Source organism: Larimichthys crocea, chromosome XXII (genome assembly GCF_000972845.2).
Source record: "Larimichthys crocea isolate SSNF chromosome XXII, L_crocea_2.0, whole genome shotgun sequence".
In the NCBI taxonomy this organism is placed as follows: domain Eukaryota; kingdom Metazoa; phylum Chordata; class Actinopteri; family Sciaenidae; genus Larimichthys; species Larimichthys crocea.
Window position 1 is genome coordinate 639,554 of NC_040032.1, and position 22,748 is coordinate 662,301.

At 44.0% G+C, this 22,748-nt stretch overlaps 1 protein-coding gene across 2 annotated transcripts; it reads right to left on the minus strand.

Moving 5' to 3' along the window:
* Positions 1 to 34: 34 nt before the first annotated feature.
* Positions 35 to 22,630, minus strand: LOC113744319 (septin-4-like). Of its 2 annotated transcripts, XM_027273331.1 has the most exons (15): positions 16,435 to 22,630; positions 16,269 to 16,342; positions 8,515 to 8,580; positions 6,352 to 6,741; positions 5,100 to 5,196; positions 4,853 to 4,939; positions 3,017 to 3,140; positions 2,615 to 2,749; positions 2,360 to 2,477; positions 2,029 to 2,130; positions 1,838 to 1,934; positions 1,521 to 1,683; positions 1,326 to 1,425; positions 1,153 to 1,245; positions 35 to 670 (listed from the first exon to the last, which is right to left on the minus strand). In XM_027273331.1, exons 2-15 carry the CDS (start codon positions 16,302 to 16,304, stop codon positions 653 to 655), a joined length of 1,626 nt encoding a protein of 541 aa, XP_027129132.1. In that variant the 5' UTR covers positions 16,305 to 16,342; positions 16,435 to 22,630; the 3' UTR covers positions 35 to 652. The 2 variants fall into 2 exon arrangements, with proteins under 2 accessions (XP_027129132.1, XP_027129133.1); XM_027273332.1 differs by lacking the exons at positions 16,269 to 16,342; positions 16,435 to 22,630 and having other exon boundaries at positions 6,352 to 6,663; positions 8,515 to 8,652.
* Between the last annotated feature and the right edge of the window lie 118 nt (positions 22,631 to 22,748).

The window sequence follows — 22,748 nt, forward strand, 5'->3', positions numbered from 1 at the left end:
ATATTAACAGACATAAACTGCAGTTACAAAGTTTTTTTTTTATTATTGACATTGTTACGACCATAAAAGGGTGTGAAAGAAGTAACATAGAACCCAGATCTTTAAAGGTTATTAACAAAAGTAGTTTATTAAATGAAAGTTCAGATTGTCTTTTTAACAAAAGGAGGAGAGGCAAAAAAGGGAACGAAGGGCGAGCGGGTGCTGTCAAAAGAACAAACAAATATAACAAAAAGAGAACTCTAACAGAGCCTATTACTTTCTAACAAGAACCAAAACGAAAAAAGAAAAGCCTCACTATCTAATGCTAATTTCCAAATAACAAAACACACATCCAAACAGCACCCCTGAACTAATGTCGCTAACAGCCAAAATACTTTCGGTGTGATCAGTGCTACGACTAAACTAATCCCTGCCCAGTCCCAAACCAAAATTACAAACTCCTCACCAATTGCGAAATACACGGTTAACCAGAAAGAACGAGGCGAGCTCATCACTACTACACACAAAATAAGCCGCCACGATGCTCTTGCTGCGGCTGTTTAAATGTCCTCTTGGGGCTCGAACATTGGTCCACTGGCAGAGGATGCGGAGGACGCTGCAGCCAATCCTGATCCGCTCGGCTCGGAGATCGGCGCCGTCAGGACCCAACCCCTCACCAGCGCCCGCCGACCTGCATTTACATAAAGGAGACACCCCACACACACACATATACGCCGGGGCGAAACGGTGGCGGCCGTAACAGACATGTTTGGACTTTTTGTCTCCATTTAATTAATAATTCAATTCAAATTCAAAAAATTGGACACTCAAGTAATAAAATATGAAAACACATTTAAAACCCAAAGTCAGTGTCACTACATGACCACTAGATGGCAGTAATACAACTACACGGGTTACTAATCAAGGAGACGTCCTGGAACGTGTTAATAAAACAAAAGGAATAAAAGTAATTCATGTGAGTAGCAGAGTAACTCAATACACCAGTGTGACCTACTTGAAACACAAAGTCTGTGACTGCTTAATACTGGAACATACGTATGTCCACAGAAGCAAACATGTCTTTGATAATTGTTCAGACTTTGAGAGTACATTTATTTCTTTCCTTTGTCACTTGGACTCGGCCTTCTGACGAAACCTTCAGGAGTCACTCACTTCCTGTGTTCCTGGGCTCTCCTCGCTTGCATCCTCTCCTGGGGAACCATGGCCTCCTCTTTGATTGTGCTGGCTCTGCCCCTGAATCCTTCTCTACATGGAGGAGTAAATGAAGGAGCAGTGATTACTGTGTAACAGAGGTGTAAATGAGTGAGGCAGCTTGGGATACGTACCTCTCCGTCACAATCAAAATGGATGTGATTGGTCTCTGGATCAATGGTGGCCAGCGGCAGAGGAAAATCTGCCACCACACCTCGCTTCTCACGCAAACTGCTGAAAAGCAGACACGATCTGTGTTAGCACCTCAGCAAGACTGTAAGAGGTAAATCAGTTCAATCCATCAAACTGTGTCATACACACTGACTCACCTGCGTTTCCTCTCCTGCACTACCATGCGGGTCATGTTCTGGATACACTGAGCTCGGTAGTTTTCATAGTGTATCTCTTGCGTCACGTCTTTCAGATCCTGCATGTGCGTCCTCACCAGCATGTCCCTCAGCAGCAGGAAGTCAGAGTGAGCTGGGTCTTCCACTGACCAATGCAATGACAACATGTTACAGCAGCCGACTGGTTTTCATTTGTCACCAACAGCGATGTTTAAAACTGATAACATGAATGAACTGTTGTTCTGTGAGGTCAAAGTGGACCAAAACTATCCAGATGATGTGATTTGCATTACATATACCTTCTACCGGGCTCCAGGGATAGACACGAGCTCTGACCTTACGACCTTTAATCTCTGCCTGTACAGTACTCCCAATTACTGCAAAAGGAATGCTGTCCTGCATAAAGAAGCAAAAACAATCAACCTGTCAGCCTTAACAAGGACAATACGGCACATTTGTATCATGAGACATGAATGAGTTAACCACGGACCTTGAGCATCTGGTCCTGTTTCTGGAAGTCTTCGTCCTCATCTGAATCACACTCAGGAAACTGGTAGATGTTGATCCCAAACAGCTTGATCTCCTCTCTGATCTGTGAGTACATCAACACAAACAAACGTTCTGTCTTGATGGAGATTGGACAGCCTTAACAGCTGAACTCTCCCCAAGGAATCCACAGAAACAGTGAGACTTTTAAACTAAACTATTGAGTTGCATTCTGAAAAGTCAGACTGTATGGGAGTGCAATGCTAATGGATGGCCCTGTGCTTACATTCAGTGTGTGTGTGTGTATGTGCGCGTGTGTGTTGATGATCTCTTACCTTCATCTTCTTTCTGCGAAGCTCTTCCTCTGTCATGCTGTCAGCTTTGGCCAGCACAGGTACTATGTTGACCTTTTCGTGCAGGGCCTTCATGTACTCCACATCTAGAGGTCGAAGACTGATGGGAGCAAATCATACATGTGCATTTATGTACGTACACAAATATGCCCAGCAGACATTGAGTGACTCTTTGAGGCTGCAGCAGTAACTGTTGCACTAGATCAATGTGCAGAATAAAACGTGCTGTTGGCGTACCCATGGCCAAATGGAGAGATGAAATAGAGGCAGCAGTGAACTCTGTTGTCCTGGATGTTCCTTCTGTTCAAGCCGCTCTCATCTCTAAAATACTGCTCCAGCTGCTGTGATATGTAGTCTTCTATGGGCTTATAGCTGTTGCAAACACATAGAATCTCTGTGAGTGAAACAACAACATGAATAGAGAACTGACAGATTATTATGTCAGCTATTTCAAAATAAAAGCATATTATATAAAGGCAGAGGAGCGCTTCAGTGACAGACTTCTGTTCCTACCCTGCTCCACCAACACACTTAAGAACGCTTTCATCATTTGAACTCAGATTTATGTCATGTGTCTGGGTTAGCTGTCTTTGAGTTTGCAGTAGGAGCACAACACTGAGGCGATGTTGATGACCTCACCATTCTGTGTTGTTGATGGCGTCTCCGAACCCCGGCGTGTCTATGATGGTGAGCCTCAGTCTGATTCCTTTCTCCTCAATGCTAACTGTGTGTTTGACGATGTCCACTGTTTGATCGATCCGCTCTGCAGACACACACACATGCAGTGTACAAGTAACTACATTTACACAGGCACCAGGTTAGTAGTGTACACACACGCACACACACTCTTTATGTTCATGAAGTAGTAACAACATGACATTTTGCTGCAGTCCCTCCTGAGGCCCCTTGTTCTGTCAGCTAATGAGGAGTTCCAAAAAAAGGCCACCATGAGGGGTTAATGGGTCTTGCTGATCATTTACATAAATGTTAGCATATATATTTGATACAGATGAATATGTATTTACAACTGATTAAACAACATTTTTAGACTTTTAGGAGGACAGGTACATGTTCAGCTCATGTTTTCAACAGCCACTGTGACTGTGAGCAACCAATCCAATGCATCCTCTGACCAGTAAAGGAATTTTAATACCTGCATGAGAGGGGCCTGAAGAGGGAGCAGGGTCTCTGCACACTTCTGACAAGCAAATATAATGCTTTTTAAGACCCTTTTAAGACCTTTGAGAATAAAAAATAAGACCATTACCGCGAAGATATTACCGGAGATATGAAAGGCACAGCTGGCCTTGCACTTGCGTTAGTGCCTGTAGTGGCGAACATTCGCAGGGGGACTGTTGATTCCTGACTAGCATTGTTCCCAACTTGATGTCTTTCCGACATAATTTACATCGCGCATCATATTCCGACGCTGTTTTTGTTAGCCAACTATTGTATTTCGGCTCCTCGAGCCACTTGTCGCTGAACTTGCATTTCCCCATCTCGGTTCATGTTCATGTATGCCAGAGAGGTTGAACGTATGCTGCTTATTCCAACCACTTCTTCGTCTGTTCCATTTCATGGCTAAAGCGACACACTGCTCCCTGCGGTGTGATTCCAGTGCTATTAGACAAACAACGGCTCTATGAGTTTTCAGCATCTTGATAACAAACAACGCTGGCTAAGTAAATCACGTTAGCGCAGAAAAAAATCAGCGATATGTTTTTTTATTAACCATAGGCTACCTGGATGAAAAATAATACCTACCTTGTGAAATTTAATGCCATACTTCAGAAAATGGTGAAATATAATGCTTCTTAAGACTTTTTAAGACACATTTTTAAAATAAGACTTTTTAAGGATCCGCGGAGACCCTGGGGAGGTCTGAGGAGGGAGGTCTGAGGAAGGAGGTCTGAGGAGGGAGGTCTGAGGAAGGAGGCCTGAAGAGGGAGGTCTGAGGAGGGAGGTCTGAGGAAGGAGGTCTGAGGAGGGAGGTCTGAGGAGGGATGTCTGAGGAGTGAGGTCTGAGGAGGGAGGTCTGAGAAGGGAGGTCTGAGGAGAGAGGTCTGAGGAGGGATGTCTGAGGAGTGAGGTCTGAGGAGGGGATGTCTGAGAAGGGAGGTCTGAGGAGGGATGTCTGAGGAAGGAGGTCTGAGAAGGGAGGTCTGAGGAGGGAGGTCTGAGGTGGGATGTCTGAGGAAGGAGGTCTGAGAAGGGAGGTCTGAGGAGGGAGGTCTGAGGAGAGAAGTCTGAGAAGGGAGGTCTGAGGACGGAGGTCTGAGGAGAGAGGTCTGAGGAAAGAAGTCTGAGAAGGGATGTCTGAGAAGGGAGGTGTGAGGAGGGAGGTCTGAGGAGAGAGGTCTGAGGAGGGATGTCTGAAAAGGGAGGTGTGAGGAAGGAGGTCTAAAAAGGGAGATGTGAGGAGTTTTTTGTACACAGAGACCACATGGCAGCTATGTGTAAATAATCTAATTTCACCTTGTGCATTAGGAACCTTCCTGTCTTTGTAGAGGTCTGTGAGGAACAAACTGTTGATAAGTGTAGATTTCCCGAGGCCAGACTCTCCTACAGAGATAAAGAGAGAGACTATAACCCTGACTCATCCAGATGTGCATGTCTCACAGTAACTGAACACAGTCTGTAACACAATTCCCTTAGAGAGATGTTATTTAGTCATGATAACAGACTCAAGTATCGCAGTCAGCAGACATGTGGAAGGACTCACCTGCCACCATTAGCGTGAATGCAAAACCTTTCTTCACTGACTTTCTATGAACCTGGTTGGGCAATGTGGCAAATCCCACATACTCCTTTTCACGATCCTGCAGAAAGAGAAAGCAAACATAATGTGTTTTAATAAGTCAACTCAAATGACTAGTTCAAAGTTCACAGTGAATGCTGTTCTTCTGTAATCGCACCGTCTCCACTGTCTCTTTCATGCTGCAATACTGACACATTAGCATGTAATAGAAAAAACAAGATGTTATTTGGTTAGAGGAAAAAGAGTAAGTATTAATGATACATTACACTACATTCATGGTAACACATGGTAGTCATAGAAACAACAATCACTGTTGTGGCCTGACGTGAACCCATCACAATCTGACCTTCACTGTGATCTGCGCTGTCATCTGTAGAGTTCAGCAGAGCTGAAGTTGTAATCTGTAATGGAGCTTTTCTAGGGGATTTGGGTTATTATGCTTATAGACAGTTTCTATTTTTATTATATGTGTATACTGATTTAGCTTAATTCTTTATTTTTTTAAATATTTTCTTGCATCAGTTAATTGTAAAGTGCTTGAATAGTTTTCTATGCTTTTCATGTTTTTATTATTAGATTCTGAAATGGAATTCTCGCGCATCATATTTTCTTGTAATCTGGCTGATTAGATGTCTGATCTTCAGCTCAAAGGTGATTGATGAGTCTCTTAAAAATATTATGAATTTGCCTGGTTCATTATCACATTGCTGTCTTTTCAATCTTCAAACGCTCAAAAAGACAATAATACAAAATAACATACATGCACATAGCGGCAAACTCCTGGGCTAAAAATCTAAGACAGTACAGAGGTGCCCAAAACTGCAGTTCTTCAAACGTTCACCTGAGGCTGGCTCCAGAAGTGAGTCAGTCTCCATAAGTCCCCATGTCCAAATGTCCAACTTCACAGCAGAAATAAACATGTTTACAGCCTGGTACAAAAAACAGTTTTGGTCTCTGTAAGCTAATTTCCATGTTCATGACAATTGTACTGAGGGTAAATTTATATACAACTCGGCTCAGCTCCACCTCTTTGCTCATTTTTGTATCAGAGTAAGGAGTAGTCAGTCACTGCTACTAAAATGGTGAGATTCCAAAACTACCACACTGAACATCACAACTGCTCCTCAGAAATCTATGGGACAACGTGTCACTGAAACAACGTTGATGTTCATGGCACGCATTCATCATAGAAAAACAAAAGTATACAGAAGCACACCTCTGGAGAGTCATATGGGTTAAAGCGAGACCAGGGGCTCTGTGGACGCGAGGCCGGGCTGAGTGGACAGTCCATAGACACCTGAGAGACAAGCTGCCTCCTCAGCAGCACGGGCTGAAACTCTGCATCCCATCTCGCACAATTTGGTCTGGGAGGGACTGTTGGAGAGTCAGGAGCGTGGTATGTGATGGCACTGGGTGGAGGGGGAGTCCCGGGAAGGCTAGGGAGTCTCTCATTGGGTACTGTCCCAGTTCCCACAGTCTCACGGTTGACTGGTGGCTGGTGGCATGGTGCATGGCGCTCTTCACCAGGCTGAGGGATGGGAGGCAGATCCCTCATGGCGTAAGGAAAGTGAGTGTCTTTTTGGTCCTCAATAGACAGGCTGGACAACTAGGACGGGAATCAGTAGAGTTATACATGTAGATGATGTGGATGGTCTCAGAAATATAAATAACTGATAGTACTATGTACTCTAAGTTTCAGGCTTGCAGTCAGGTGAGACAAGGGAGAGGGATTGGTAAGGTAAAGAAATGTCAAACCCAACAATAGGAACAAAAACAATGCTGCAGTCACATCTCCCTTCACTGAAAACTCTCTCTCTCTCTATCTCCCTCCATAAACATACATGTCTCATTAATGCATGTTACTAACTAAACTTCTTCCCCAGAGTTTCTGTGCTCGTTCGTCCAGCAGGTTCTCATGGATCGTGGCTGCTGCTGTGTTCCTGCATGACGTCCACTACATATATTACTACTGTCATTATTGTTACCATATCTCTATTACAGTTTATAGTTAGTTTATGATTTGCTGCTGCTGTGCATCAGTGTCTCTCTATCTCTATCACATGTTTCACTGCTACTGTAATCATTTTATCATTTATTGTAATTCATTGTTATTTTATCATTCATTGTAATTCATTGTCATTTTATCATTCATTGTAATTCATTGTCATTTTGTCAGTCATTGTAATTGTACAATATGTTTGTTTTGATTTGTTCTGTACACGTGACATCCATTGCACGTCTGTCCGTCCTGGGAGAGGGATCCCTCCTCTGTGGCTCTTCCTGAGGTTTCTTCCACCTTTTTTCCCTGTTAAAGGTTTTTTGTGGGCAAGTTTTTCCTCACTCGAACCGAGGGTCTAAGGACAGAGGGTCTCACTCCCTGTACAGATTGTAAAGCCCTCAGAGGCAAATGTACTTTGTGACTTTGGGCTATACAAATAAAATATGATTTGATTTGATTTAATTTGCAGTGGGACACCAATTATTCCACTCAAGGGGCTCTGACTACAAGATGTCAGCTAGGTGCCAGTTCACTTTTTAGTAGACCAAGCTAAAAGAGCACGGAAACCTTCAAATTTTCTGTTAATCAGAGGAAACCATCAGCAGCAGTTACAAAGGGTTATTATTTTGAGCAAGACAATAAAAAGTACCACTTGGATTTTGAGTCTTTTCACTTCAACTGTGTGAGGATGAAGCACGATAACAACTCTGGTCTGATCAGGGTTCATCTGGCGTCTCTTTCTACCTGTCAGCTTGCATTACCCACAGGGCTTTGTAGCAGGCTTAATCCAGCTTCTAATGCTCTGGCAGGGTGGGGCTTGGAGATTTAACTCTTAAACACACACACACACACACAAGCTATAAACAATAACATTATAGACTAGTCTACAAACTGATCCTACCTCATTTTCTGAGAACGGTGCAGCTTTTTTGAGGATCAATGAGGGAAAACATAAAGTTTATAAAAAACAAAATACTATGCAGAAATACTTGTTACATAAGGTGGACAGAACACTATGACACTAGTATATTGTACCACTTTATACTATTATTTGTCCATATGAGACACAAGTAAAGTGGCTTTACACTCTCCTCCTGATATCAATAAATAAATCTTTACTATAAGTTTTAATTAGGAGAAAAAACACTGGCCTATAACTACATGTATATCACACACACGTGCAGGTCAGTACTAAGGTGACACAAATACAGTAAGGAGCAAAAAAGGTCATTGTGAATACAATAATATAAGTGTCATACACACACAAATAGGCTGTTGTGGTGATATACATAGTGATATATATATATATATTCCAGGAACTATTGGTTATTCAATAACGTGTCTGTGTGTGAATGCTGCTGCTCAGTGTTAAAGACGTACCTCGTTTATTGCTGCCCAGCCTGACCGGTGAGGACATTCGCTGCATGACGCCACCCGCTCCTTAAACTGTCCCCAGACCAGTGGGAGAGAAGAAGGTGCAATGTTAGGGATGCCGAAACAATATGAACTATAAAAGAACTAATACAATGTGATGTGTGGCGTATGTATGTGTATGTGTGTGTGTGTGTGTGTGTGTGTGTGTGTGTGTGTGTCCATGCAAATGAGTGCGCTCCGGGCGCAGTCCGCTCTGACGCGGCTTTAAATACAGCAGAGTTAAGGCCAACTCAAGGCCAACTCACACCGGACGCGGAACGGAAGCGGAACGGTACCGCCGCGGTCACCGTAGCAAATAGAATCCAGTCTAGTCAATGAGAGCACTCACACCGGGCGCGGATCAGACGCGGATCAGAAGCGTCCCAGAAGCGGCTCTCCGCGCCACGGCGCGAGCTTTCCGCAGGATTTCTATTTCTTCCGCGAGCCGCGGCTAAACCTCGTAAATTTCAACAGAGCACTGCGCACCAGACAGGAAACCGGGCCTTGAATCTACGTAATAAACTTCCGCCCCCTTTCAAAATAAAACACAATACTCAGTTCATGTAGCATTTTACAACTTCACATCAACGTTACGTCATGACCGGTGGCACCAGGTGATCAAAGATCGATCAAAGGGTCTCTCGTTGGGTTAGTCTCTCGTTGAGACCCTTTGATCGATCTTTGATCACCTGGTGCCACCGGTCATGACGTAACGTTGATGTGAAGTTGTAAAATGCTACATGAACTGAGTATTGTGTTTTATTTTGAAAGGGGGCGGAAGTATCTACCATTGCCACTAATTAGAATAATATGAATAAGAATAAACCTACTAATACTGCAGTTTTCACGAATATATGAACGTTACTGTCGTAACACCTCCACTGTCACGCACCTCCACTGTTGAATATATGGAGTGAACCTTGAATATATTGAATGAAACGTTGAATATATGGAGTGAACCTTGAATATATTGAATGAAGTCTGAATATATTGAATGAAGTCTGAATATATTGAATGAAACCTTGAATATATATAAACTTCACTGACGTCAGACTTTGCGGCAGTGCCTGCAGCCATCTTGTGTAACAGTCTGTAAAAGCGAAAGACAATGAGTCAGGCCGCCCGCAATCTAGTTGCAGCGATATTAAGCAATGAGGACATGATAAATACACTGGCGAATGCGGGCCGAAATCCTCCCGAAAAAGCTCAATTTCTAACCGTGGCAGGCCTACAACAGGCATAAAGTTTCGCCATAATCTCATTATGCATTTGTCTGTCTGTCCGCAGTCCGCTGTGTGAGTGCTTGCCCAAAGCTGACAATGTGTCGCGGATCATAAAATACGTTCAATACTAAACTAAATATTCACCCTGCATTGGTCTATGAATGTGGGTGATGCTTATTGTATCTAAACAATTTATGAAGAGCTTCTCTTTCAGTTCATGAAATCCCTGTAGCCGCAGCAGCTTCTCCAGTCCCGGAGAAGTGCCGCGTCAGAGAGCAGTGCCATTACGCACGGCCATTCACTGTGTTTTACCTTCATTAAATCACCTGAAAACTATATCAAGCTAACCATACAGTGTCTTGGACTCTTTCTTGTGTATGGGTGGAGATTGTACACTGAGTCAGGGTCGGACTAGGAACAAAATCCGGCCCTGGCATTTTTTCTCGGGACCGGCCCATCATTGGCGCCATCTGGTGTTTCGCTCGGTAGCTTAAGCAACCGCTCCATATGTCAAGGCTTGCTGCGGAGCTGCAGGTTCCACTCCCGACCTGTGCGGCACTTTTCCGCATCTTAACTCAGATTTTCTCTGCTCCTCCTTTCCTCTTTTTAGAACCTCTGTCGTTCATAATTTATTGTAATTAATATTCGTGCAACATACAGTATTAAGTTTATCTATAGACTGTATATGAGTCTATCCCTGTTTCGGTTTCACATAAACCTAGCGGCCGCATTCATTTGAGGGGAACCTGTCATGAAGAGGCAAATATTAACAGATATTAGCCAGTGCAACCCAAAGCCTATTTCAAATGGATGCAAATGGGCCGCAAGTCCATTTTGGGCTGCTGGGCAAATGTTGCAATGGCTACAAAATAACAAATACATACATACAAAAAAACACCGGAGGCCACCGGCCCAAATGTGGCCGAGATGAACCGGCCCATCTGGCATTTGCCCGGTAGCACAGACTGCCAGTCCGAGCCTGCACTGGGTGTTGTGGGGCACTCCTGTGAGGTTGAAGGCATGCTGAGGTTGGCCTGATAAACAGCTGCCTGGCCTGTTTTATGTCTGCCACGATTAAAAAGGGAGCGAACTTCCTTGTCAGGAAAACGGTATTAGTCAGGGGTATCGCACTGGGCACTGAGTCGGCTGACTCAGAAACAGATCCAACCAACAAAGGGGCAGAATAATCCCCTGGTGGTGATCCTAGGCTCCAGGGTAGTCTACCCCTGGAGCCCAAAGAAAGAAGATCATCAGAAGGGAGGAGGTGAAGCAGCGCTCCTGTGACGTGCCAAGTCACCAACCCAAAGACTGAAGCATACAAGACACAAAAGAGGGACTTACATTCTCCCAGGAAACTTTACCCAAGGTCCGAACAGGAAATCTTAGGATTAGAAACAGTCACAAGATGTCTTACCCCATAGGTTTCAGCAAGCCGCATCCTGCTTGAGTTGTCTTACCATGTATAGGCATGAAAGATGTATGTTCACGTCCTGCTAAGTGTAACACCTATTTCCTTTGTGTGATAATAAAAACGAGCCTGAACTGCTGATGGGCAGAACTCAGCAGATCGGAGTAGAGGCAGACTGCGGAGTCTGTATATGCTGGGTTCTCCCTTTGCAAAAGGTACCTTTGCAAAGGTTAAACTGAATTGTGTCTTCTTTAAACTGAATATCTCTCTGTAGTCCACTAGGTCAGCAGAACTCGGGGGGGTTGGAAAAAACCCAACAGGGCATAGATCACCCTCCAACAATGAACCCATGAACTCGTGGTGAAAAACAAATCTAAAAGAGTCCATGAAAGCTTTTAAATTCACTCTATCGGCTAAATAAAGTTCGCCACTGGACACTTGTATGTTGAGTATTTTTTCAAATACTACATTGTGACAGACGTTGTTAACGTTCGCAACGTTCGGCCGTTAGTTAAAGTGCGTAACGACCTGAAAAAAAGATAATGGTCATGGTTCAAAGAGCTGCAAACTACACTCTGTATTCAAGTTATAGGAGCACTGCACACTTGGTTAGCTTAAGCACAACAAAAATATCATCCAGATGTCTGTCTCTAATAATGAAAAAATACACAAAGAATACACGGACATTGTACGTCATAAAAACAGCGTTTTAACTTCAGTTCTCTTACAAATTGAGCTAGCAGATTGCTAGCTAAGCTCCGCTGCCTTTCAGAGAAACAGATGGCTAGCTAGCATTAGCTGGGGTTATGGATAAGCTAACGCTACATAAGGTGTAGCTACTACAGTAAAGGTGATGATTCATTTGATTAAAAACAATTAGTCAACTGTCAATGTTACAAGTTTAAAAGTGTAAAACTGTAGTAACAAATGAAGTTTTGCTGGGGTTCACCGCTCTCAACTCCGCTCTAAGAATTATATTTAACCTTGAGCTGGTTGCTACAGACAGTAATAGATAATTGGACACCTTTCTGGGGAAAACCTGGTCTGATTAGGAGAGACGGCATCCATCCCACTTTGGATGGAGCAGCTCTCATATCTAGAAATATGGCCAAGTTTATTAGTTGACCAAAACCATGTCGACAACCCAGAGTTGAGACCAGGAAGCAGAGCTGCAGTCTTACACGCTTCTCTGCGCCTCCATTAGAGCAGTTGCCCACCCAGTCCTTTAGTATAGAGACTGTGTCTGTCCCCCGTCCACCTACATTATTTAAAGATAAAACAAACAGAAGAGGAGTTCATCATAAAAACTTAATAAAAATTAAATCAACATCTCCAACAGTCCAAAATAAGAGAATTAAATGTGGACTATTGAATATCAGGTCTTTGTCATCTAAAGCTGCTTTAGTCAATGAATTAATATCTGATTATGATATTGATTTGTTCTGTCTCACTGAAACCTGGCTGCAGGAGGAGGAATATGTTAGTTTAAATGAATCCACTCCTCCGAGTCATTATAATACTCATGTTCCTCGAAGTACTGGTCGAGGTGGTGGAGTTGGAGCCATATTTGACTCAAGTCTATTAATAAATCCCAAACCTAAACTAAATTATAATTCATTTGAAAGTCTTGTTCTTAGCCTCACTCACCCAACCTGGAAAACTTTGCAGCCAATTTTATTTGTTACAGTATATCGAGCTCCAGGTCCTTATTCTGAATTTTTATCTGAATTTGCAGAATTTGCATCAGGCTTGATCCTTAAAACAGATAAAGTAATTATTGTAGGTGATTTTAACATTCATGTGGACAACCACAATGATAGTCTTAGTACTGCTTTTATCTCTCTATTAGACTCAATTGGCTTTTGTCAAAGTGTAAATAAACCGACTCATTGTCTGAACCACAATTTGTCTTGTTCTTTCATATGGCATGAAATTGATAATATTATAGTCTTCCCACAGAATCTCTTCTGTCTGACCATTTTTTAATAACCTTTGAGTTCATACTACCGGACTATAAGCCTTTGTGTAGAAGCTTCTACAGCCGATGTTTATCTGATAGTGCTGTAGCCAATTTAAGGAAGTGATTCCTTCAGCATTGAATTCAATGCCATGTTCACTGAACAGAGGACTTGTCTACTCCTTTAGCCACCCACAAATAGACCCATCTTGTTGATAGTATTACAGGCTCATTACGGACAACTCTAGACTCTGTTGCACCTCTGAAAAAGAAGATAATTAAACAAAGAGGCTAGCACCATGGTTGCCAGCGACTCGTAAAATAAAGCAAGGCACATAAATCTGAACGCAAATGGCGTGCCACTAAATTGGAGATCTCATCTAGTCTGGCAAGATAATCTCAAAACTACAGGAGGCTCTCCGTAATGCCAGAGCCGCCTATTACTCTTCTTTAATTGAGGAGAATAAGAACAACCCCAGGTTTCTCTTCAGCACTGTGCCAGGCTAACAGAGAATCACAGCTCTATGAACCATCTATTCCTTTAGGTCTAAGTAGCAATGATTCATGAGCTTCTTTAATGATAAGATTATAACTATTAGAGACAAAATCCATCACCTTTGCCCTCAACAGGCATTGATCTGCATTCTGATACAGAAGTTTTGAAACGCTGGAAAACCTGTTATGTATTTAGACTGTTTTTCTCCCATCGCCTTCATCAAATAACATTTCTGCAGCTAAGCCGTCATCCTGTCTCTTGACTCCATCCCCAACCAGGCTGTTTAAGGATGTTTTACCTGTAGCTAGTAATTCGTTATTGATATGATTAATCTGTCTTTATTATCAGGATATGTACCACGTCCTTTAAGGTAGCTGTAATTAAACCTCTTTAAAAAGCCCACTTAGACCCAGAGGTCTTAGCCAACTACAGACCGATATCAAACCTTCCTTTCTGTCTAAGATACTTGAGAAGCTGTAGCTAATCAGCTGTGTGACTTTCTCCCTAACAATGTCTATTTGAGGATTTCCAGTCAGGATTTAGAGTGCATCATAGCACAGAGACCGCATTAGTCAAAGTTACAATGACCTCCTAATGGCATCAGACAAAGACTCATCTCTGTCCTGTTAGATCTTAGTGCTGCATTTGACACCATTGACCATCAAATCTTTTACAGGGACTGGAACATCAAATTGGCATCAAAGGAACGCCCTAAGCTGGTTTAATCGTATTTTTTAGATCGATCTCAGTTTGTTCACGTCAATGATGAATCGTCCATGCAGACCAAAGTTTGTCATGGAGTCCCACAAGGTCTTGTACTTGGACCACTTCTATTTAGTTTATATATGCTTCCTTTAGGGAACATATTAGGAATCACTCTATCAATTTTCATTGTTATGCTGACGACACCCAATTATATTTATCGATCAAGCCTGATGCAACCAATCAGTTAACTAAACTCCAAGCATGCCTTAAGGATATAAAAGTTGGATGACCTACAATTTTTTTATGTTAAATTCAGACAAAACTGAAGTTCTTGTAATTGGACGCAAACACCTCAGAACTCTCTTTCTAGAGACTTAGTTACTTTAGATGGGATCACCCTGGCCTCCAGGCAGGGAGGCAGACACGGTCAACACCTTTAAGAATAGACTTAAGACTTTCCTTTTTGATAAAGCCTATAGTTAGGGCTGGCTCAGGTCATCTTAGTTATGCTGCCATAGGATTACACTGCCGGGGGACCCCACCGAGGGTTATGCCTAGCCAGGCACGTATTGGTTGAAAGTGCACACATCTCCCTTAACCGAAAACTCTCTCTCTTCTCTCTCTTCTCTTCTCTGTCACTCTCACTCTCACCTCATTCTCACTCTCTCTTCTCTTATCTCTCTCTATATCTCTCTATCTCTCTTCTCTATATATTATATATATATATATATATATATATATATTATATATCTCTCCATATCTCTCCATCTCTCCATCTCTCCATCTGTGGACATGTCTCATTAATGCATGTTACTAACCAAACTTCCCCGGAGTTTCTGTGCTCTGTCGTCCAGCAGGTTCTCGTGGATCGTGGCTGCTGCTGTGATCCTGCACGACGCCCACTACATATATTATTACTGTCATTATTACTACCATATCTGTTACTGTAATCATTTTTATCATTCATTGTAATTCATTGTCATTTTATCAGTCATTGTACAATATGTTTGTGTTGATTTGTCCTGTACACGTGACATCCATTGCACGTCTGTCCGTCCTGGGAGAGGGATCCCTCCTCTGTGGCTCTTCCTGAGGTTTCTTCCACATTTTTTCCCTGTTAAAGGTTTTTTGTGGGCAAGTTTTTCCTCACTCGAACCGAGGGTCTAAGGACAGAGGGTGTCACTCCCTGTACAGATTGTAAAGCCCTCTGAGGCAAATGTACTTTGTGACTTTGGGCTATACAAATAAAATTGATTTGATTTGATTTGATTTGATTTAATAAAGTACTGTGTAAAATTATGTTCTCATGTCAACATCAGATTTCAAACGTAAACAAACAAAAGTGACTATGTGCTCTTCCATTAGGGTGTATCACACACACTCCCCAACAAATAAAAGTGGCTCCTGACACAAGATATTCTAAATTATTTCACTCTGAACATTACATAATCTTTTCTTTTTTTCAAAAACACATCCAAACTTTCAGTGTAACCTTAGAGACCCACAAAGTGTGAAATCTATTATGTGTGTGTTTCAAATCTCCACAGGTGAGTATGGAATGTATGCGACTGGTTTTAATGGTGTCTCATCAACAATGGGCTGGGTACAGGACAGGTAAGTTTGGTATGGGGTGATGGATGGGGGTTGGAAGGGGTGGAAGTATGGGGGACACTGGTAAGAACACTGTACTGGCTGGATTCCAACTGCGCCCACAGTGGGACGAGGCTGATAAGCTGGTTGACCCAGGGATGGGTAAGTGCACATAACCTGGCCGTCTTTCTCTGGTGGACTGTCTCAGAGGAACCTGATACTCAGGTTGTAGTGTGGGAATATTGTTCTCTTGATGGACAGTGTGCAGTTCCTCTTAAACGGTTGTAAGTTGTAGCTGCCCCGTGTCTTGTTCATCCCCACTGGATACCCCCTGTTACTCACCTCTGACATCTTCTCCTTCCTGTTCAGGCTCTGCATGAGTTACTTCTCCCTGATAGGTCTTGGTCTGTTCGGATCTGTTTTGGGAGTCAAGAGTAACATTGGGGCCAGGTAAGTGAGTGGGTTTTGGAGCGCTTGAGGTTTTTTCAGTTCTCTTTCGTGACTTAACTGTGATGGACGGGTTCTGAGGAGGCTCTACAGGTAGGCTGTTCACTTGTAACAGGAGGTTTCTGTGCAGAGTGCGAACTGGTCGACCTCCCGCCTCAGGGCTTACTTTGTAGACAGGGTTGTCTCCCACCTGTTCTCTCAATGTCAATGAGTTGCTCCCAGTATGGTCTAAGCTTCCCAGGGCCCCCTTCGTTCACTGAGATTGCGTACCAGGACTCTGTCCCCAGGCTGAAGAATGACTCCTTTGCTCCTTTTATCATAGTATGTCTTCCCTTTTGAGCTGGACTGTTGGCTGTTTGCGTTTGCTATTCGATATGCTTCAGTTATTTTTCCTGCCCATTTTTCAGCATATCCCCTTAGTCCACTGATTTCAGGTCCCTCAGCCGTTATGAGGCCAAAGAGGAGATCAACAGGAAGGCGAGGATGTCGGCCATTCAACAAATAGTACGGGGAGAAACCTGTGGCCTCGTGCCTTGTACAATTGTATGCATGGAGTACATGTGGCAGGTGGTCCTTCCAATTCTCCTTCTCTTTCTCTCCCAGGGTCCAGGGCATCTGCAGTAGGGTGCGATTGAACCTCTCTGCAGTGTTGCCCTGGGGAGTTCGTTCTCAAACTCTCGACCCTGGTCATGGTGGAGTTTGGCCGGGTACCCAAATCTGGGAATTAAATCATTGAAAAGCCGATCAGCAGCCGTTTTCCCGGCCTTGTTCCTGGTGGGATAGGCTTGGGCAAATCTGGTGAAGTGGTCAACCACTACCAGGATGTACTCACATCCCCCTCTGCAAGCCTCCAGGTGAAGGAAATTGATACACACTAGCTCGAGGGGCGAATTCGATGTAATACTTCCAATTGGTGCTCTTTCATGCGTAGCTGGCTTCTTCTGTTTAATGCAAGGGCACTTTCTGGTTACATACTCTTCTATCTCTTTTTTCATGAACGGCCAATAGAATCGCTCCCTCGCTAGGCTCAGGACCTTCTCAACACCAATGAGACTTATGTTGTTATGTAGCTGGGTGAGTACTGTTTGCTTGTAGGCGGCAGGCAGGACCAGTTGTCATCGACCTGCACTCTTCCTGTAGAGAAGATTATCCTCTATGTGTAATCTGCCCCACTCTCGTAACAGCCTCCTCGTGTGTGCGTTCATTTTCTCCCTGTCTTCTTCTAGTAGTGGTGTGTCTTTTCCCTTCATTTCCATAACTTTCCCAATAGCGGGGTCTTTTCTTTGTTCCCTCACCAGCTCATCGTGGCTGATTGCCTGCAGAGGCTCAACTTGAGTTTTGATCATGGGATGTTAGGTTGAGGGCTGCCACTCAGGCTACATCTTCCTGTTGCGCTCTCCGGCCTCCTTCCCATACAGCACTTACTGCCTCCTTCGATAGTGCTTCCGTGCACTCATCCATCGATGTTGGCTTTGCCTGGCCGGTATTTGATGTCAAACCGGAAATCGGCCAGCTGCCCCACCCACTGGTGACCCACAGCATCTAGCTTGGCGGTACTCAGGACATATGTGAGGGGGTTGTTGTCGGTGAAGACTGTGAAATGATGGGCGTAGAACAGATAATCCCAGAATTTATCACATACCGCCCACTTCAACACCAGGAATTCAAGCTTTCCACTGTGTAGGTGATAATTCTGTTCTGCTGGTGTTAATGTGCGTGACCCATATCCAATCCTGCCATCCTGGTTCTGATAAAGAACTGCCCTGAGATCTTTTTGGGAGGCATCTGTGTGGAGTGTGAAGGGGTGGTTGAAATCGGGGTAGGCCAGCACTGGGGGTTTGGTCAGCTGGTCCACAAGCTGTTCCAGGATCTGCTGGTGTTGCTAAAGTCCACTCTACCAGGGTTCGGGAGGACGGCTGGTGGCCTCTTGTTTTTCCCTGTGATGGCTTGAGTTGAGGAGTGTCAGGCTTTGACTTGAGCAGGTCATACAAGGGCTTAGCTATCCGAGAGAAGCCCTACACATATGTTCGATAATAGCTCAGGAACCCAAGCAACTGTCTGATGTCCACAACTGTCTGTGGTGTCTTGTGTCCCAGTACACACACCGCTTCAAGGTCTTTGGGGTCCATTCTTATCCCTTCTTCTGACACCAACTGACCAACATATCGTACCTCTTTGCGGAAGAGTTTGCACTTCTCTGGCTTCAGCTTTACCCCTTGGCGTTGTAAGGCCTGGAGGACTCTGCATAGTACCTGCACATGCTCATCAAAGGACCTTGAGAAGCACAACACATCGTCGAGGTAAAGGATGCAGCACTCGTCCCTCAGCGTGTCGAGCATTCCTTCCATGCTCCTTTGAAAGGCGGCTGGTGCGTTAGACAACCCAAAAGGGATTCGGACCCACTCGTAGAGCCCCCATGAAGTTGTCAATGCAGTCAGGTACCTTGATCCTTCAGCAATAAAGCCTTGATGGTATGCCTTATCCTGATCCAAGATCGAAAACCAGGAATATCCTCCCAGGGAGTCACTGAGGTCCTGGATTCTAGGAAGAGGGTGACGGTCCGGTAAAGTTTTGTTATTAAGGAGCTGGTAGTCAACACACAGACGTAAGGAACCATCTTTCTTCCTCACACAGATGACAGGAGCGGCATAAAGTGACTGTGACTTCACGATCCATCCTTTAATCAACAGCTCCTGGATGTACTCCTTTACTTCCCAGTAGAGTGGTTTTGGGATGCATGCGTAGGCCCTCTGAACTGGAATGTCATCCTTGGTCCTGATCTCATCTGTAGGGAGGGGATACATCCTATGTCGTCGCTGCGACGGGAGAACGCTTCACATTCCTCCTGGAGCACTTCCTTCACCACCTGCCGTTGTTCAGGGCTCAGGTGACTGATATCAACAGGAGGAAGCCAGGGCTCGGGTGGAGAGGTGCTGGTACTTGGTCAACTATGCTCACTTGCGAGCCTGAATCAAACAGGACTGTTACCGGGTAACCACCAACCAAACATTTCAGTAAACTTTTCTTCCCAACCAGGGGTGCCTTGCAGGTGATTTTACTCTGGCAGGTAAGCGTGTGTGGCTTTTGGTGTTTGTTTTCTTTTGGGTGTCTTGTTATTGGATTGGGGGTGTGGCCTACTGCTTGGGACTGAAACTGCACACTGGTCTCTGGGTGTCCCTCCCCAGAGACTGAGTCCCGTTTCCCTGCACCTTGACTCATTTCAAACATCCCACTGCCCTGTGTCCTGCCTCTCCACATACAAAACAGTGGTTGCACTCCTGTGAATTCTGCTCTTTGCATTTCAGACAACGAGCTGTTCTACCTCTCGTCTGAACTGCGGTTGGTCTCAGTTGTGGTTGGATAGACCTGAAGGGGGGTGGTTGAGAGGACAGGTGTGGCTGGATGTGGAGAGGGGGAGACACCTGAGTGTTTGCTGTCCGCTGATCAGTCAAAGAAGCCACCATGTGTGTTAGGGTCTCCACCTGGGCACTAAGCTGTTGCATTGTCGGGAGATTTTTATTGCCTGTTGCTGTATTCTGTATGCTGTGTTCATTGTTGTGATAGTCTCCCGTCTCAACTTTGGCACTGTGTGCTTGTGTTGTCTTTTGTCGAAGGGGTTGGCCAAGTCTGCGCTGATGCTCATTCTCAACATTTATTATTTTCATGACCTGGCGAAGAATTTCCTCATCTGTGACTTGGCTGTTCGAGGTTAGAGGCCTCAGTCTCTGTCGGAGGTCAGCATGTTTTGGCCCCAAACCCTTATAGATAGTATGGAGGAAAACTTCCTGGATGGTCTTAGGATCATATGAAATGTCTGTACTCATGTGTAATCATGCGATACAGAAACTGCTGGGGTGATTCTTGGTCTGATTGCCTGGCGCACATCAATTCCTGGAACATCTCAGTTGTTGCTTTTTTACAGAGGTGGGACCTGAGGAAGCCTTTGAGTTCAGCTACTATAATTGAATCTTTGTTTACCAGCATATCCTTAAAGGCACCTGGTTTGATGATCCTCAACACACCTCTGACCACCTCTGCCTCTGCGAAACCCTCTTTTATTCCCTTGTCAATTTGTTTACTGATATTGTTGTAATTCAAATCAGAGTTCTGATCTCCAACCTGATAGGAGAGGTCCTTCAGAACTACTGGTCTCTCTGAGATAACCTGGGGCATACAGTCTGGCCTTGACTCACCGTGGTGTGGGAGAGTTGCAGTCGGCGGGGCTGCTGTAGATTCACATCGTCTGAGTTTTTCTCGCCCAGCTCCGTATACATTTGTCTCAGTTCTTCTACTGACTGTATTGTTGTATTGGTATGAGTGTTAGGGTACATAACTGTGCAGTTAGGATGAGAATGAGGTTGTGATGCAGAGTTTAGAGATCGTGATAGATGGGCTGTGACTAGGTGTAACGTGTGTCACCATCACTCAATAGACTAACTGGATAATTAACAGGAGCATCGACATTCATTACTTTACATATCAAATCGTTTAGAGCCAGTATATGACCCATACCTTCATCCTCAAGTTTTAATAAGTTGTCAGATTGCATGTAAGAGAGGACATACTCCATGCAGCCTTCTTCATCATTCGGATGCAGCTCTCCCTCGTGTTGGCTGTTGATTGCAATGTCTTTTGCAACCTGATAGATGTTGTTGCTCGAGAGTCTGAAGAGTTGTTTCTTGATGCTCCATACTAATTCTTTGCATGCTGCAGACATGGTGTGTGGTCCTGATGTCACCTGAGAGTTTGTTAGTTCAGTAAATCAGCAGTGTAGTGACTTGGGAAGTGGGGTGTGTGCGTTGACCTCCCGATCCCCTGGTGCAGGTGTGCGATGACCACCGGATCAGTGGTGTAGCGGTCTGGTAACCAGCGTGCGTTGTCCTCGGGATCAGCATTGTGGCTCACAGGTGACTAGTGTGCATTGGCCTCAGGATCAGCAGTGTGGCTCCTAGCGAGGTGAAGATCCTTTTCATCCTTGGTCTCCCCTCTTGGACACCCCCGGGTTGACTCCTGGCCTGCCGCAGCGTCTTTTCACCTTGGTCATGGTTCTGATATCTCTGGATCTACTCCTCAGTGGTTGTGATGAGAAGAGATCCCAGACCAGCCCCCACAGTTTGTTACAAGTTTAAAAGTGTAAAGCTGTAGTAACAAATGAAGTTTTGCTGGGGTTCACCGCTCTCAACTCTCTCTTAAAGTAATCTGGAAAACAGAATTAAAAAGTCAGTGAGCGAAAGAGCGGACCACCACCACAAAATCTGTCTGAGGGAAGAGGTAGGAGTCGCTCACCTTAGCCCCCCCGGTGAAACCATACCTGCACTTCAGTTCCGCTTTCTTTTCTTTTTTTTTCTTTACCCCCATAAAGATTGTCCTTCACAATAAAATGTAAGAATTATATTTAACCTTGAGCTGGTTGCTACAGACAGTAATAAAGTACTGTGTAAAATGATGTTCTCATGTCAACATCAGATTTCAACCGTAAACAAACAAAAAGTGACTATGTGCTTTTCCATTGCGGTGTATCACATCAACGCTACAGGAGGAAACTGTTTAATATCTGGGTCTAATAATTCACCTGTCCAGTGTGTCTGTGTACCAAAGATACTAATTAAGGTTCCATTCCATTCAGGTCAAACAGGGTCAGGATGCTGCTGTGGTGCATGTCGGCTTAATGGAAAGGCTCAGCTGCAAGAAATGGAACAGAACCTTAATTAGTATGAATGGATACACCTGTGTCAAAGTGGCTGCTGCGAGAAAGGTCTGTACCATAAATATGAGGGAAAACCTTCTGTACGAAGAACAGCCTAACAGAAGGACTGCATTCAATCATCAAGGAGCAGTAAACTTTGCCAAGTTATGTACAAGTGAATCTAGTTAATAGTCTCCTTTTTCCTCTTTTCTGTTTATTAAGTTAACTCTTAGTTCATATTACAGTTGTAGTTTATATTCACAGCTTGTGTGTCTGACTATTTTCAGCTGAAAATACATAAGGCATTCTAATAAATAATTGACCCATGCAATGTAGCTTAAAGTATAAATTGCCACATCTTTCACAGCTTCTGGACAAAGTGGACACCAGAGCCCAACCAATAAACTGGCCAGCCAATTTTAGCTTATCATAGATAAAGCCTGTTAATATCAACATAGATGTTGGTCGATAAGTAAAAAGGGAAACTGTAATATAAAAATGGCAAAGATATGTTTGAGGTAATTGAGAAACAGTGTGACTTTCACATTGTCGGTTCACCAGAGAGCACTGACACATTGTGAGGAATTAAAGGAATAAGGTAAAACACAGGGTGTTGACTCAATCCAGTGATTGGTGAGCTCTAGTTAAAACCACATGAATACTGATTCACAGAGCAATATGAGGCAAAT